The sequence below is a fragment of the Lonchura striata genome, chromosome Z, assembly GCF_046129695.1.
Source record: "Lonchura striata isolate bLonStr1 chromosome Z, bLonStr1.mat, whole genome shotgun sequence".
Lineage (NCBI taxonomy): Eukaryota > Metazoa > Chordata > Aves > Passeriformes > Estrildidae > Lonchura > Lonchura striata.
In genome coordinates this window covers 32384637-32401658 of record NC_134642.1, presented here as the reverse complement: position 1 = coordinate 32401658, position 17022 = coordinate 32384637, and the positions used below count along the sequence as shown (strand labels likewise).

General features: G+C 37.2%; 1 protein-coding gene across 2 annotated transcripts in view; it reads left to right on the top strand.

Annotated features, from left to right (window-relative positions):
• The window catches only part of SNX18 (sorting nexin 18), a 65880-nt gene that overhangs the window by 8737 nt on the left and 40121 nt on the right, over window positions 1–17022 (top strand). Inside the window, exon 2 of one of the 2 annotated variants that reach the window (XM_021553907.3) lies at window positions 9760–12739. The exons of the other annotated variant lie outside the window; for it this stretch is intronic. Coding sequence (XP_021409582.1) covers window positions 9760–10013 — 254 coding nt within the window. The 3' untranslated portion in view covers window positions 10014–12739. Of the gene's footprint in view, window positions 1–9759; window positions 12740–17022 lie in introns of those variants that run through there. 2 annotated transcript variants of the gene reach the window in all.

Genomic DNA, 17022 nt, shown 5'->3' with positions numbered 1-17022 from the left:
ACTTCTAGGTTTGACTACAGGCAGTGCATATTTAAATAAATACAAATCTTCATCAGATTTGTAGTCAGATCATAAAAAATGCCCTAATACTATTCACCACAAGCAGTAAGGCCTTACCTAATGGGAAGGCTCTGTGAGCAGCTAGGAAGTAGTAGAACAGTGTAGACATTAAATAAAAATTATAATGTAGAAGGAGGAAGTAATTCTATTTCAAAAACAAGGTAATGCCTTTTGAGAGACATATGAAGAATCTATATAGGGGGATGGTTCTATTGAAGCTCTGGGTACTTTTAGTCTGGCTGGTATGGCTTCTATCCAAACATGGAAGACAATTGGTATACTGAAAGTGGAAAGAAGATCCCAGAGCTCTTCCAGTTCTTTGTTAGCACATTATCAAAAACAAGCTGACTAACTTTTTTAGTTTGTAAGTCACCTTTAGAACAAGGACATGTTTCAGCTTTTCCAGCATCTTTCCATGACTTCATTGTTAGACTTTGTTTGAATAGTTAAAATGCCAAGTCAGTAAGTGTAGACTGTGTAAACTTATCCAGTTGGCACCTTATGTATTTTAAATTTCCTGGTTCAAATAACACAGAATTTGAAAATTTTAATTGAAAAAATAGGAAATTACATTTGGCTGAGTCCCCAGACATGAGCCTTATCGGCAGACTAGAGCAAACAAACAGCACATGCTTTCTTATGCAATCTTGTTTGTATCTTTCATAAAAGCCATGAGGACTTAAATAAAATGGAAAAAAGCCAAACAACCCACCAACATTTAAACAGTCTGTTCAGTTATTGCCAGTGGCTTTGATTTGTTACTGTAGCAGAACAGGAAGAAGTGTGATGTTTTCAGTAAGTACACATCATGGGTGGACAACATCTGTAATCATAAAGAACTGAGCCATGCTTTCTGTGCCTACATGGAGTTCATTCATTAAAAATGTGAAAAGCAGGTTCATCCTGTGATTCGGAGTTTATGATACTTTGTTGTCCCATGGTAAAAGCAACTTACTATTCTGATTTTTTTTAGAATGGTTATGAATTTGAATCTTTATATGTATGAATAGCTATGCTGTCTAGTTAGCAGTATACTAAAGAAGCTTTTCTTTTAAATAATGTAAATACAGCATTATATTATAATTTTCAAACATTCTGCTTTTGTATTATATAGCATGTTTTAATTGGTTGAATTAATGATGCCTTACCTTGAACATTTTTTTCCTGCAACAGTCATTCTAACTATTTTTGTTCTTACAGAGAAATTGAAAAGTTCAGAAATCTAGGAGAGGGCAATTAAAGGGGACTAGGATAACATAAACCAGTATCTGCATTTCATTTGCATTTTGACTCTTTTATATGAATTTATGTTTAACTGCCCATACATGTTTTATATGCTCATCTTAGGACAGTAGTGGAGCTAAACAGGTGATAATGGACAGGCAAACACTCGTTGTATTTGTTGTTCTTTACTTCTCTTTTAGCCTTAACAGAAAACAACATCCAAAAGCAGTTTCATTGCACCCCAATAAATCAGTGATATAAGCATCAGTGGAAATTTTATTTATACTCACTTCTCTCAGTAATAGTTGGATGTTGATACACAGTGTTACCTGTGTTCCCCTGTCCCTCCACATCCCTTGAATCTTATAAAAACTTTGAAAGAAGTCAGCATTTAATGTAATAGTGCTTACATCCATTTTGGAGAGGAGGAGGAATAATTTCTGCTCATTTGTTAACCATTTCTACTGAAAGTTAATTTATTTTAGTCACAGACAGCATAATTTCTGATGCTTCTTGTCTTGAAGTCAGCAGTATGAACAGGACGTTTTCAAAAGCTGTTAAAAGTCTGGAGTATCTTTCTAACATACAGTGCTTGTTCCTAGCATCCTAATTAGGAAAAATTAGTGTTCAAATCCTGTGACAACTGAACTGTAATAAACCAAGTCCAATTCTGGAAAAGCAGAGTTCTGTATTAGGAAGCTTGTTCGATGCCCCAGTTAGATGTAAACTAATGAGAAGTACTAATCATGACAGAAAAGTTTCATCTTGTTACTTCTAATTCCAATTACCTAAATTTTCAAGTGTGGTCATGAAAAACATGACTAACTTTCTGATGGGCAAATGTAATATGTTTCTGGTGACCAGCCTAGTTTATATTTGACTCTTTTGGTCCCCCTAGTCTGCACTGCCAGCTGAAACCACACCAAAAAAAGACTCTTTTAAATGGTACATGTGAGTGCCAAAAAGTTCAGAGTGCCTTAGAACTGGGCAAACCCAGCATTAGTTAGCATTTGCCCCTCAGGCTGTGGTGCAAAATGTTATGTTTGTGGTAACAGACAGCTGTACACATACTTTAATTGGATTTTACAGTCAAATGATTCCTGATGGGCCTCCTTTCAGACATCACTGTAGGTGCTTGTAAAGACAAAACTATTCACAAACACATTAAGCATGCCTAAGTGCCTAAAATAAGGTCATTGGTTTGTTTAGAAGACAGGTAGTGTAAAATGCGTCAAAAGGTAGCAGTTTTAACATTTCTGCATTCAAAATTTGAATGGAAAAATACTAATCTCATTTTTTCTATGCGGCTACCTAGCATTATGTTTTGTTGGGGTTTTAAAAAATTTGTTAATGGCATTATGTGGGGTGGTAGGTGCATTAAAATGATAATTCTGTGATGTTACTTTCATTTACTCGACCATGTTGCTCATGTTTTCTATTATCAACTCCTCCAAAGGCAGCCTCTGGTATCTGCTCACATAAGCAGTGTGGTTGTAGCATGGCCCAGCAAAACATTTTTACTGGAGGTGCTACACACCAAGGCTCATAGATTCCTCTGGGGTACTCTGGACTGAAATGCACATTGACAGTGTGGAGATTTAAATATCTTTTCAGTAGTGTGATAATTTTATACTCTTTGAACATGCACAGGTATGATTATAGTCCTTGTAGATTTGGATAAAGGAATCAGGTCTGTATGCTCTTCCTCTGTGTACACTAACTGACAGATGTATGCTCAATGAGTCTGATCAGATGTTAATAATAATGTTATTTAAAATTTAAAAAATATTAGTTAGACATTAGTTAAACTACCAGTAACCCTGGTAGTTTTGAAAAATTGACTTTTTACGCTGTGCATTCTGGCATCATTATTAATTTGGTTTATGTTAATTAAATAAATTTATAAGTTAATACCATCAGATGAGGTTCTGAAATATCTAGCTAATTAATGTTCTGAAATATCTAGCAAAGACTGTTTGTGTGTGAGCTCTTGAGTTGTGTAGATTAAAAAGTGACTTCATTTTGAACTGAAGAATGTGTTTTTTAGTGTCAGCTTTCAATAAGTTTTGCAATGGGGTAAGTGAAAGAGCAAATAATTATGTCTGATTTTAATAACAGTATAATCAGTGTTGATCTAGTTGTTAGCAGAGTGCTGTAATTTATAAACCTAAATTTACAGAATAGTACTATGTTATTCTGGGGTAACAAAACAACTAAAAACAAAGCTCACTTTAACTATTGTTAGGCTGCAGTTCTAAAAGCATTATAGCCATTGTCATATATCTACAAAAACCATAATAATACTAAAGTAATTGCAGTTTCATGTATTTGAATTTTATATTTCTGACATTTCAGAATATGGAAAAGTGAAGGTTGTTAGAGTGGTTTTGTGCCCTAAAGGAGAAGAATGTCATCTTTTCAATACCAAGACTGAATTTTAAAACTATTGTGTTGGCACTTACCTAAAGCAAGTAGCAGAATTTTGTCTTTGGTTTTGAAAATCACTTGGTTTTTTTTGGTGTAAAACTGTAAAACTAGATTTTTAAAAAGCAACTTATTCCAATATTAATAACTGTAACTGTAACTTTCCCCTGTGACATTTCTTTTAGTTCAGTGTCTACTGAAAAAGTCTTCTTGTTTTAATTTCAGGCAAATTCCTATTATGCTGCTTTCCATTATAAATTTCGGCAAGAAAATGTAAAGAATTTGCAGAATCTGTAGCATGTAGGCTTCTTTTGTTAATCAGTGCTCAGAGCATTCTTAAGAAAATAATCTGTCAGTGTAGCAAAATCTCTGTTCTGTTACAAACTATTTCACTTTCAGTTGAGAAGTTTTGGATTTTTTCAAGAGTCAGCTTACATGCTTTGTGTTATGTCATTGTGATGGTTTGAGCACAGCTGGAAATTAGGCACCATGCAATCACTTCCTCAGCCCTTTCCTCTCTTTCCCCACACCCCAACCCCAGTGGAATGGGGAGGAGACTTGAAGTAAAATTTGTATGTTGAGATAAGAACAGTTTAATAATTTATGCTAAAGTAAAGTGCAATAATAATGGTAAATAGTAATAATGATAATAAACAAGCAGGTGATGCACAATGCAATTGCTCACCACCCACTGACTGATGCCAGACCCCCCCCACTTCCAAACCCAGATCTGCCATGCTTCTGCATAACTCCCCCCAGTTTATATCCTGGGCATGGCTTCTGTGGTGTAAAATGTTCCTATGGTCAGTTCCAATCATCTGTCCAGCTATCTCCAGTTTTCTTTTGTGCACCTCCTCACTGGTGGAACACGTGACTAGGAGTGAGAAAAAGAAGTCCTTGACTTGGAATAAACATGCCATAGCAAAAACCCAAAAACCCCAGTGTGTTATCAACACCATTCTCATTGTGAATCTAAAACACAGCACTGTAACAGTACTGAGAAGAAATTAACTCTACCCTAGCTGAAAACAGGACAGTCATGAAATACTTCTGCAATTTCCCTTGTGTTGGAATGATTGTGTAACCCAGGGCTGATCTGATCACATAGCTAAGCCAATGATAAAGCTAAGACATCATCTGTCTCCCCAGGCCACTTACATTATTTTATTGGATTAGTCATTTAGACATCTTGTAACAACATCTTTGCTAGATCAAGAGTAAGAGAGATAACCGTGTAGACCAACTTGCTCTGGCAGTACTCTGCTGGATTAGAAATAATGTTGTTTCCATGCATGTGAGCTACCTAGGGTTTGCTTTTTCAAATCTTTAAGCAAAGATCTCTGGTTAAATAATCTTATCATTAAGTAAGGAAAAAGAAAATATTTCTAGTTACATTATCTGCTTCTACATCTTTTTATGAAAGCAGCATATTAATATGTTTTTTTCCTTTTCCATTAGAGATGGTTTCTTATATTTCTTGTAAGAAAAGGAAAGCAAAGGAAGTTGTTTGACAAGTTCAAAGTTCTCTCTTCATTAAGGTCCTTTAAAGGACACATCATGCATCCTATTAGAGTATTTAATATGCTGGACAGATGAATGGTGTGGAAATGGGTGTTGTTTTAACTTCTAGTAAGTAGTGCACTAAATGCTATTTTGTGGCTTGCTGGTAATAGAAAGATGAAGTATTTATTGCAGAGATAATTTTATTTGCACAAGCTTTCTGATGTGATTTACACCTGCTGATCAATTGCAAAAAAATGTGTTTGCTCTGTTTTAGTATAATTTATCACTGAAGTGAAAGGCATTACAATCATAGGATATAAAAAAATTAACCTGCTGGCTCTTACAAGCTGGGTGAGTTTTGAAGTTGAATATTTTGATGTGAGATACTGAAGACTTCAATATATTGGTGACTTAATGGATTCTTGAGACTGACTGTGAATTTCAGACCCTAGTGATTTCAGCTGGTGCTTACCAGTGCTTCAGGTGCTGTATTCAGCTGTGTTGAACTGATTTTTCTTTGTGTTTCATCCATATGCATTACTGTACACAGTTAAATTGTTGCTGCTACAGCAATGTACTGTTTGTGTTTTTTAAGAGTGGAGAAAGCCCTGCCATGAAACAGATGTCATTGTAGTAAACACTGTGCAAATGGAGAGCAAAAAAAGGGCCCCTGCCCTGAAGAATTCTTTGTGTGGATTAGTAGCTTTGGACACAGCTGATGTTTCACTCTACCTGTTGCAAGCAGCACTTGAGAGCTGATGTTTGGGTGTATTGAGAAGAGATGGAAAGGGAGAGACGGTACATCCATAGCAGGTATCACTGCTCTGTGGCTTCTGATTGCATGTGCTGGTAGGCACAGAGCAAGCCTCCCTTCCTAGGGAGACTTAAGGAGTTCAGTGAGAAGCAGTCTGGATTGCAGTCTGCAAGAGAGGAACCCCTAAACTTCTGCCTTCTGGCCACACTGCAGGCTGCAGATTGGACTTGGAAACACATATACATCAGCATGGGTTCAAAGGAGTACGCATGTACTTCATGTGGAGGAAGATTGAGTGTATGGATCCAAACACATCCTTATTTGACACTTCACACAATCTCAAAACATTTGTTACTGGAAAAAAATACAGATGGTGTAAAAATATATTGTTTGACCCAAATCAGGACTTGTTTTTTTTTTTTTACTGAATGTATATAACTCTTCCTACCTCATAGCAATCTGATGCTTGCATGAGTAGCTTACTGTCTCAATACACTTATTTTTTTCCTCATAACTCCTCAGCACTCATTTAAGTTGCTGTTAGTGCACTGTTTTATGGCTTGAAATGATGTATTTCTAATGAGAACTCTGCATTGTCCCTGTTTTCTTGGGTTCTAGCATGATACACTAGCACAAATTTTGCTAGCATGAATGTCCCTTGTTGAATGTGTTTTTATCATGTTGTATTGTCTAATTTCATATTTCAAAACAAGAACTGAAATCTGAGTCTCTTTTAAACCCTTAGCTGCAATGAGCGCAGGAGTCTGTTTACTGTAAGGATTTGGGCAATGACAAACAGCGTTCCTATAAGCTTTTCCCTGCCTTTAAGAACAGAAATAGATGTGGCACAGTTTTTTGCATCATTTTTAATCCAAGCCCTCTTCACTTGTTAAAAGCTAGTCTGATCATTGGGAAGTGACTCCTACAGAAAGTCTTTAAATGCATGAGCAAGATTGAACAGAATTTGTACATCTGGATCTAAAAAAATGTCCAAGAATTTATTTTTATGTATTCTATCCTTCTGGGAACTGTGCACTGGTGTATATTTATCCCAGGCATGTACTCTGCAGGAGGATTCCTTGAGCTAGTATGCATTGGGAGGTAGCTCCATCTGTTTCTTTTTCCTAAAACATGTTTTAGCCTTTTTTTGGACTGTTGTGATTCAGCCTTCTTTTCTTTTAAATATATCTTCCTTTTTTTTATTGTCCAAACCAATACTAGGTATTCACCTAATTTAAATCAGAAACCAGAAGAAATTTCTGCAGGTGTACTTCTAGACCGGTGGGCTTTGCTCACACCAGCATCCCATCCAAGGGTGGCAGCAGGAGCTGTGAGGTGGCAGATCAGGCGTTGAGTGTGATGGATCAATTAGTGAGGGTGGTGCTGGCGGAGTTCATGGTGTACAGCCTGGGGTGCAGCAGGTCCAGAGTTGTGAGCTGGAGTCATCAAAGGTTACCATCACCCACTGAGGCATCTCTGTTACCTCTGGTGGTAACAAGACCTTTGTCTTCATGAAGGATATGCACAACAGGCTGCTCTCCAGTCCCCAATTTTCTGTCTTCTCCTGTTCACTGTAGGTTGAATCACTGAACCTTCCATATCAGTAAATCTCTGTTCCAGCTCAGGGTTTTGCTCACATAGATTAAAGTACTAGAAGTGTAGATTATGGAAAGGTGTTTGGAAAAAAGTTGGGAGTTTTTTGTTACTTAAGCTGCTTTCAAAGCCATGAAAGCTAAGTCTTGCAATCTCCAGTAGATGCTGAATAGCTTAAAAATGACATTTTGGTACAAATAATTAATGTCTTCTTAGAGAAAAGCACATGGCTTTGGAGGATTTTTCTCTGTTTAGGGAGAATTCTTTGCTTGTCCTAAAATAAGATAAAATTATCCATCTATGGTGTTATTTTAAGATTAATTATATTACTAATAATTAAAAGCTTTGTTTAAAAGTATTAAAAAAACCAAAAAACCAAAAACTCAAGCAATAAAGAAGTTTTATTTATGTTTAAGCATATGTATGAGTTTTGTCAGTTATTGCTCACATCTGGTTATAGTCTATCCAGGTTTTAAGGGAAATTCCACTAAGGACCAGTATGATCTATGTGCATTAATAGAGCAATGTTAACGGTTGTACCGTACTTTTCCCACTAGACTCCTTCACTAATTATAAATCTTTGGGTTTTTTTGTTTTTTTTTTGTTTTTTTTTTTTTTTTTTTAAAAGCAAAAAATTGCATAATATATCTAATCTGGAGGGCAGTCTTGTTTGGTAATGTGTGTTTTTTATTGATGTAAAATAATCTGAAGATTATACATGCTCCAGAGCTTACTTATGCTTTCAGCTGCTGATGTTGTGAATTTCAGGATTTCTTTTCCAGTTTGGTCATCTTAGAAATAAACAGTCTAAAGCTGTTTCCCACATCACAACTGAAGAGTTGTCATGTTTATTTAACCAGCTACATCTGGCTTCCAGTAAGTCACAAACTTCAGTTTTTTACAACTGTGCATCAGTTCCTGTCATGCCCACAGAAAGCAGAAACATTTTTACTAAGCCTAAATTTGTTGAAAGAATTGTTCTTTTTGTAGGAGAAGGGATTAAGTGTTTTTCAGATCATATCCCACCTCACAGATTCCTTACTCCTTGGAGGGCAACATACAGATCTTCTGGCACAGTGTCACTGCTGGTAGTACTGCATGTGGAAAAGGTTTTTCAGTGATGTTTTTGGAGCCAGGCTGGAGATGATGAGGTTAATCAGCAGAAGCAGACAGTGCCAAGCTCTTAGCCATGCCACTGTCATGCCATGGGAGCCAGGAAGGTCTGGAATGCTGCCTCTGCCTTAAAGTCCCCAGAGACAGACACTGCCCTTGGCCTTCAGGCAGAACACTGTAGTCACATATAAGAAGTCTAATCTGAGAGTTACGACATTACAAATATTTAAAGGAACAAAAATCTAGTGAGATGATAAAAGTTGTACTAGTCTGATTTGGTTTAGTTATATGGATAAAATAAGTTGGGCAAAGAAGTTGCTCTGTGGGAAATTGAGTTCAGTATGAATGTCTTAAGATGGCTCTACTTTGGGTCGTCTGTTGTGGATGATACTTTGCTTTTGTACGATGTGTGTGCTTCAGTTAGCTGCTTTAGGAGAGGGAGGATTGTCAGTTCTGTAACTGCATTTCTGCTATGTTTTACAATAGTCTCTAAGTGTAGGGTCTGCTTGGGCATCTGACTTTGAGATAAACTTTTAGATTCTTTGGTAAGCAATAATTAGTTTTGGAGTATCTATAGTGTAAAAGTAAAAGCATGTATTGACAAGATTTTGTGTATTAAGATAAACTTTTGACATTTCACAAGGATTGGGAAAAGGGGTATTTCACATAGTCCAGTTCTTAAAAAGTTATTTTTTGGGTATTTATGTAGGCTTAAATTGATCTGACTAGTTGTCTTGTGCTTTTACATACTACTCTACTGGTATAATGATAACATTTTTATTCTCTGAAGGACGCCATCTGATTTTTAAGTTTGTAAAATAGGATGTTCTAGTAACTTTAGCATGCTTAAGCCTCAAAAAGTGTTGAGTTTATTTTTTACATAGGATCCACTGGTCCGTGATTTTTCTTACATTAAAAAATTTTGGTTTTGTTGTCTTTTGTTCAGACATTTGTATGTACACACCTATAAATACACTGAGAATAAGTCTTGTACAAATCCTTGTTGTTATTAAATCGTTTGTTAAAGTTCAGTAGTCAAGTCTACATGGTCCTCACAGTTCAACTGTTTCATTTTGTTCTTTACACAGGAGCCCTTACCAAAGTAAAGGAGAGTAAGCGGCACGTGGAAGAGGGGAAGATGGAGCTCCAAAAAGCTGAGGGCATTCAAGAACGTTGTAACATTATTTCCTTTGCAACCCTTGCAGAAATTAATCATTTCCACAAAATTCGTGTGAGGGACTTTAAATCACAGATGCAGCATTTCTTGCAACAGCAAATACTCTTTTTTCAAAAAGTGACACAAAAGCTAGAAGAAGCTCTTCACAAGTATGACAGTGTTTAGTCTCTGATTTGTGGACTTTGCTCAGCATGAATGTGACCCAGGCAGCAGAGCAAATGCTGCTGAAGAGCTGTTGCCAGTGGTAGATGGCGGTACAAGGATGGGTTTGTGCTCACCTGGAAACCAGGTTTAATCTCAGATTATGTAGAAAGGAAACAGTTATAGATAGGGCTGTGTAGTAGAAACAGTACCACACATTGTAACTAAGTTATACTGTGTATGCCTACACCATTGTAACTTTTTTGAAATAATGAGCATACTATTTGCCTTATTGCTTTTTGAAATATGGTATTTAGTGCATACTTCATAGACCTCAAAGCCCTTTGGGTATTTAAGGAAGATGGCTAGATAAATGCCTGCTTCGATGCCTTTTTACTTTCCTAGATTTGGATTTCCTAAATTCAAACAATTCTCTGTTTACAGACTCCTACTAGAGCAGCTATGTGATTCTGTGCCTTTAGACTCTATTTTTCCTTTTCTAGTAAGTCACATTTTTATGATTAAATAAATGAAGGGTTGGTGCCTATGATGGGAACTGATGATGAGACCTCATATTGACTGGAAAAAAAATCAGCTGCCATCCAGTTTGCATGGCAAGTAGTTTCTTATGAAAAATGTTGGCTCAAAAGGGAAAAGTTAAATTTATTCACACTTTACCTGGAAATCAAGACTACTTGTTAAATGTACTAGGATGTTAAGCACATGTACAAAAATACACCACTTAATTCCCTTTCTGAAATAAATAATACAGTGAGGGGTGGGTTTTGGTTTGGTTTTTTTGGTGGTTTTTTTTTTTTTTTTTGTATACAGCATTACTGTAAGTAGAAATTTGAAGAGCTAGCATAATAAAGTTGCATCTATCAAGGGGATATTAATGCAAGCTATGCTGCAACATTTTTTTAAGTTTCAAATTATTTGCTCTTTGTTCAGTTGCTGATTGAGTTTAACTTCAGACTTGCATCTGCACTGCCAGTTGTCTGAGTATAACTCCACTGTGATTCATTAGTTTACTAAGTTAAAAGTTTTTGGGGATTATCAGTAAATAAATGATTTGAAGGCTTGGCTGAACTGACTTGGAAAACAGGTGGCATTTTTATGTTTGTAACACTCAAGAATTAACAATTGTCTTAATTTTTGTATAAATATTTTTGACAAGCAGGGTGCATTTATAGATATGTAAACACTATCTTTTAAAGAGGTTTATGGCTTATTTCTCTTGAATTAGTCTGTATTTCTTACCTATTGATTTCCTTCTCATAGGTCAGTATGAAAGAGGGTTTTTGTTTATCCTACCTTTTTTGTTCTGAACAAAAATAACAAACCTTTGCAAGGAAGCAAAATGTTTATTTTTTTTGTTTAATTGAATTAATTAAAAATAGCTTAAACAAATGAAAGCCTGGAAAAGAAAGTTGATCAACAGTTAGAGTTAAGTACAAATCATTCCTCTCCTATGCAGCAGAAATGTGTAGTTCTTTCACATAATCATGAGTTTTTGTGGGCTAACCCCACACCTCTGCTTCAGAGGAATAACATGTTAAGAATGTAGTTTTGGTTCTAAGATTCATCCCCAAATGTTTGGAGATAGCTGTTTTGCACAAGCTGTGTTTGGCAGTGCTTCTAATACACACATAAAGCAGTAAAATACAGAATAATGAAGAGGGGAAAGCAAGTATTTGTAAAAGAAAGGACAATCAGTAAGGAAAAATTCCATTTCCGGCCTGTTGAAACAGTTCTGCAAACCAGATTGACTATAAAATAAGGACCACAGTTGCCGGATTGGTCTGTGTCTCACAAAATGGGATGAGACCCTGACTGGTTGCAGACTTAGGGTTTATTATCTGTCTGTATAATACAAGCACAAAACAAGAGACACAGAAAATAAGAACATCCATGCAAATCCAGATCAGAGACAAGATGGCAGCTTATGCAAAGCCTTTTTCTACATATTCTTTAAACCAGTAGCATAAAAGGAAAGGTGCAAATTCATTATACTCTAACCAATAAGAAAAGGACCCATGTGGGTTTAACATTAACTAAAGGACTTCTGTGAACCTCAACAACACACAACAATTCATTATATAAGATGGAAACTTTTTCTATCTTTGCAAAGCATATATCTAGGCCTTTTCACATCTCAAACTATCAGTAAGTTCTTGTTCTTTCTTATTCCTTATGACAAATATAAGTGTATTCACTTGGTTCTTAACTTTCTAGCTTCCCAGGATAAGGTTTTGAAATTTCCCAGCCTTTTTCAGCTTTATGTCTACTTTCTGGGGCTCTTTTGCACTTTCTAAAATCTTTTACCTTTTTATATTCCTACATACAGTCATAGGGCTGACTCGTTCTTTATCTTCCTCATGGTGTCTCATTCTACATTCAAAACTTCCCCTAACAGCTCTTCGCAGCAGTATTCCTGCTTTCCCATATGTCATTTAATTATGTGACAGGGTGATGAGCTAGATTTGAGCTGAATTCCATGGCTAATGTTTGCTTAAGCCAGATACTGTTTTAGTAAATGTCTTTACAGTAATTAGATCAGACTATAATCAAGCTGATTCTACATGGAAGTATTAAGACCTGTTCAGAAATTGATCTTGGTTCAGTAGAAGTGTTTTAGGAGGTTAGTATTAATGACATGTTCATGTCCAGGAGGAAATTAAGCTGTGATATGTATTCATACAATGTTACCAGACAGGTACAGTTTTCCTAATAAACTGTCATGACCTTCACCTTACTTTAGCATTCGTGAATTTATTTGGGCGCAGGAAGAGTGAATGTAACAATTGGTTAAATTTGATGTACCAGAAAATCATGGCTGTAATCCTGGTTTAAATTGTTGCAGAGTACAGTAAGGTTCAAGTCTACATCTATATTAGCATTTCCTTCTTTTCCTCAGGCAGTATAGAGTTGAAGTTGAACTGGCTGATGAGTGGAGCACAAGGAGTTACAGTAAAGGGTGTTGCATCAGGCTGGTGACTTGTCACCAGTGGGGTTCCACAGAGCTCGCTCTTATGCCCTCATGCCACTGTCTTCATCAATCACTTGGACACAGAACTTAAAGGGGTACTAAGTTTGATGATGAGGCTAAGTTGGGAGTGACTGTGGATGTCCTTAAAGGCAGAGAGGCCCCACAGAGAGACAGACAAATCAGAGGGCCAGGCAATCACCAACCATATGAACTTCAAGAAGGGCTGATGCCAGATTCTGCACCTGGGATGGGGCAGCCCTGGATGTACAGACAGACAGTGCAATGAGAGGCTGGACAGCAGTGCCATGGAAAGGGCCCTGGGGTTCAGGTCTATGGCAAGTTAAACATGGGCCAGCAGTGCCCTGGCAGCCAGGAGGGCCAAGGGTGACCTGGGGGCATCAGGGACAGCACTGACAGCTGGGCAAGGGCGGGGATTGATTGTCCTGCTCTGCTCTGCACTGGGGCAGCCTCACGTTGAGTGCTGGGGGCACTTATGGGTGTCACAATAGAAGACATTAAAGTACTGGAGAAGATCTAGAGGAGGGCCATGAGAATGTTGAAGGTTCTGGAGAGGAAGCCTGATGAGGAACAGCTGAGCGCACTTGGTCTGTTCAGCCTAGGGGAGACTTTGCTATGCTCTTCAACATCCTCATGAGGGGAAGAGGAGGGGCAGGCACTGGTCTCATCTCTGTGGTGACCAGTGACAGGACTCAAGGAAATCGCCTGAAGTTGTGTCAAGTAAGGTTTGGGTTGGGTACCAGGAAAGAGTTATTCTCCCAGAGGGCGGTTGGGCACAGGAACAGACTCCCCAGGGAGTAGTCCAAGCACCAAGACTGACAGAGTTCAAGAAGTTTTTGGACAATGCTCCAGCATATGGTGTGTCTTGAAGGATTGCTGTCTGGAGTCAGTTTCCTCAGGGTCAGGAGTTGGACTTAATGATCCTGACGAGTGTCTTCCAGCTCAGCATATTCTATGAGTTTATGATGTAGGGTGACTGAACATCACTAATGCTTGCTGCACTATATAAGAACTACAGTATTAATTGGATTTGGACCAAGTATTTGATCACTTATGTCTGACTGAATTCTGAGTGGTGTGATCTGGGATCCAAGTGTACTCTACAGTAATGTGAATGTATATTGTGTGGGACTATGGAAGCACCAAAGGAAATCTAACAATTTAAATAAATAAATGTGAAAGAAAACAAATTTGCTCTGTATCATAAACACTTTTGTTTCATGTGAATTGTACAATTTGTTTTCAGTGCATCACAATTTTTGTGTTGATAAGTAGTAAGAATCTAGTATGCTTGTTGGGGTTTGATATTTGCAAGAAGATCCAATGAAGTACTGATTTTTGTTAAAAGTGCTGAGGCCTATGAACACTGGAATGAGCCCATCAGGGTAATATATCTATGTAAAATCACCAGCAAGTGAAGTGTGAATAATATTTCCGTTCAAATTGTAGGGTTTATAGTTGGAAATTAGCAGCATACTAAAAATATTAGATGTTTGATTCCTATCCCTTTTGTGATATTTGCAGAAGAGAGTTAACCCTATGATTTGTGCATGTTCTCTACATTCTTGTTGCAAATAAAATTAGCTTGGTTTTAGAAAACTTTAATTAGCTGCTGGCACTGGAAATACCTACATTACTGGTGGCACAGTTATCTTTTTGGTGAATTCGAAGATCTGATTGGCAGTACCTGATTATTTTGCCAGACCTTCACCATTCCAGCTAGCATCTTCCATGCTGCTTGTCTGCTGCAGCCAAATTCTTCTGGGAGGCTTAAGCGAGAATTGCTCAGCTATTTCTCAAAACAAGTTTATAAAAAAACTTTAAAGAGTCTTTTCTTTTTAAATTCTGTAAACAATTTGGCTGGAAATCTTTAATTCTTTCATACTTTGGAGAAAGGACTGGATATTTGGCAGACTCATTATCTTTTACAACTTTAGATGTGCTTTCTGCAGAGCCTGTGAAAATTTGTCCATCTATTTCTAAGTTATACTAAAGTTTCTCTTGGCCCTGCTGTGCTCAATTTTGACAGATATATTTTTCTGTAACTCCCCTTTGCTCCAGGCAGTCTTGATTCTAACCTTAATCATCAGCAGCTAAGTGAGGCGTTGACTGTAATTCTTTTTCCTCTCCATTCAGAGGAGGTTGCATTCAGACCTCAGGCTGAGCAAAAAAAGCTATCAATAGGTGCTGCCAGCTTTTTAGGCCTGGCTATGGGAGAAGAGGAGCAGCAGCCTGGAATACAAGTTTGATGTGCCTGGTAGCTACAAGAAGTTGGATGTCAGAAATAGCTGAAGAGGAACACGAAGATAAGAAAATTGTGAGGAGAGAAAGCCCTGTGACTACAAGAGCGTGTTCCTCTACTGCCTAATTAATACCTTGGGCTTCCAAAGCATCCAAGGCCTTTTGCTGTTTCTAAATAGCCATCATGAGCAGTCAGAAAATGGGCACTTTAGTTCTGCTTGTGGTGAGGACAGCAATGTTTGGTTTCCATCATTAGACGTTACTTTCTTTGCTCAGTGGTCTCTTGGGCAGATGAAAACTGTTGAGGAACAGGGCTGTTTTAGGGCTGAATGAGATGCCATAATTCAGGCCCAGTCTCAGGCCCAGTCAGACAGCACAGTGGGTGTTGTTGTGGCCCCGTGTGTTCTGTCATACGCCTTTTTTCTTGGGAAGAGCAGATCAGCTTAGGAAATTGTGCACATAAAAACTCCTGTATTAAGGGATACTAAGATTAATTTTTCAGTTAAAAAAAAAAAAAAGAAAAAAAATATTTCAGAATTAAAGTTTCCTGTGGTAACTAGTATATCATGACACCTTATGAGACATGGTCAAAGAACTTTTTGCACTGTTTCCCTGCCTGATTAAGTGCAAATGATATAAAGCATTGTCCTAATCAGCTTAAGGTCTTTCAGAGAGGTTGTTGTCTGGCTAATCCTTACTTCTTTTGCAGCATCAGTTGTACTCTGTGTAGTGAGAAAGACCGAGGCAGAGTGAAGATCAGGTATGGGTGGCTGTCAGCCTGCAGAATGGTGTTCAGAGAACTCGACTTCCTGTCTCTACCCAGGCTCTATGCAATATAAGCCATGTGAGATAAATCATTGATATGCTCTCCATTTTTTGTAGGCTTGAGTTTAAACCCAGGAGTTACGCTGAATAAGGTGCTGGGAATTGACAATTTTCACTGAAGGTTATGCACATTCTGCTTTGGATAAAGGAAATACTTCAAATGCAAAGTTGTCTGGAAAAAAAAAAAAAAATCAGGTATTCATTTCTTTAGGTAGACCAGCACAAGTTGGAGAGCATTTGTAATCCATTAGCAGCAAAAGAGGTATAGTAAACTCAGATCATATTGTTGGAATATTGCAAATGTAAGTATAAACTCCTTGAAATTAGTTTTTAGATATTGATTTATTTTTAAAAATCCCTCCTGAGAAAATTAATATTTAACCTTCAGAATGAAGTGTGAGTATTATTTAGGAATAAGGGATGAAGCCACATGTTGAGTAGCAAGGATTCTCACTCAGGTACTGTTCATTCCATGAATGGAATGATAAAGGCCTTCTGAGATGAATCATAGAATGATCATATCACTGGAGCACATCTTGGATATATATTCACAGTAAAGCAGAACTAGCCACATGGGCTAACTTACTTCTGGCATTTCCTAAGGCTTGAGATGCTGCTTTGTAATTCAGTAATTTCTCAATGTAACACAGTGCAGTATAGTACATGTTGCACATAGAAAAGTAAATTTTGTAGTATATGTAAGTAATGTAATTTCAATACACTTCAGACTCATACAGTTGGCAGCAAAGCTCAGGCATGCCTGAGTTAATTTAAATACAAATTAGTAATAGATACAGTAAAACTCTTCATTTTTTAAAGTTAAAAGGTATCTCCTGTATTGACTGACTGATAGACTTACCACTTAATTTGGCCTCACTTTGAAATCAATGGGATTTTTTTTTTTGCTTTACTCCACTGGGAAGAGTATCAGGCTTAGTGAATTGAAATTACATTCCTCCA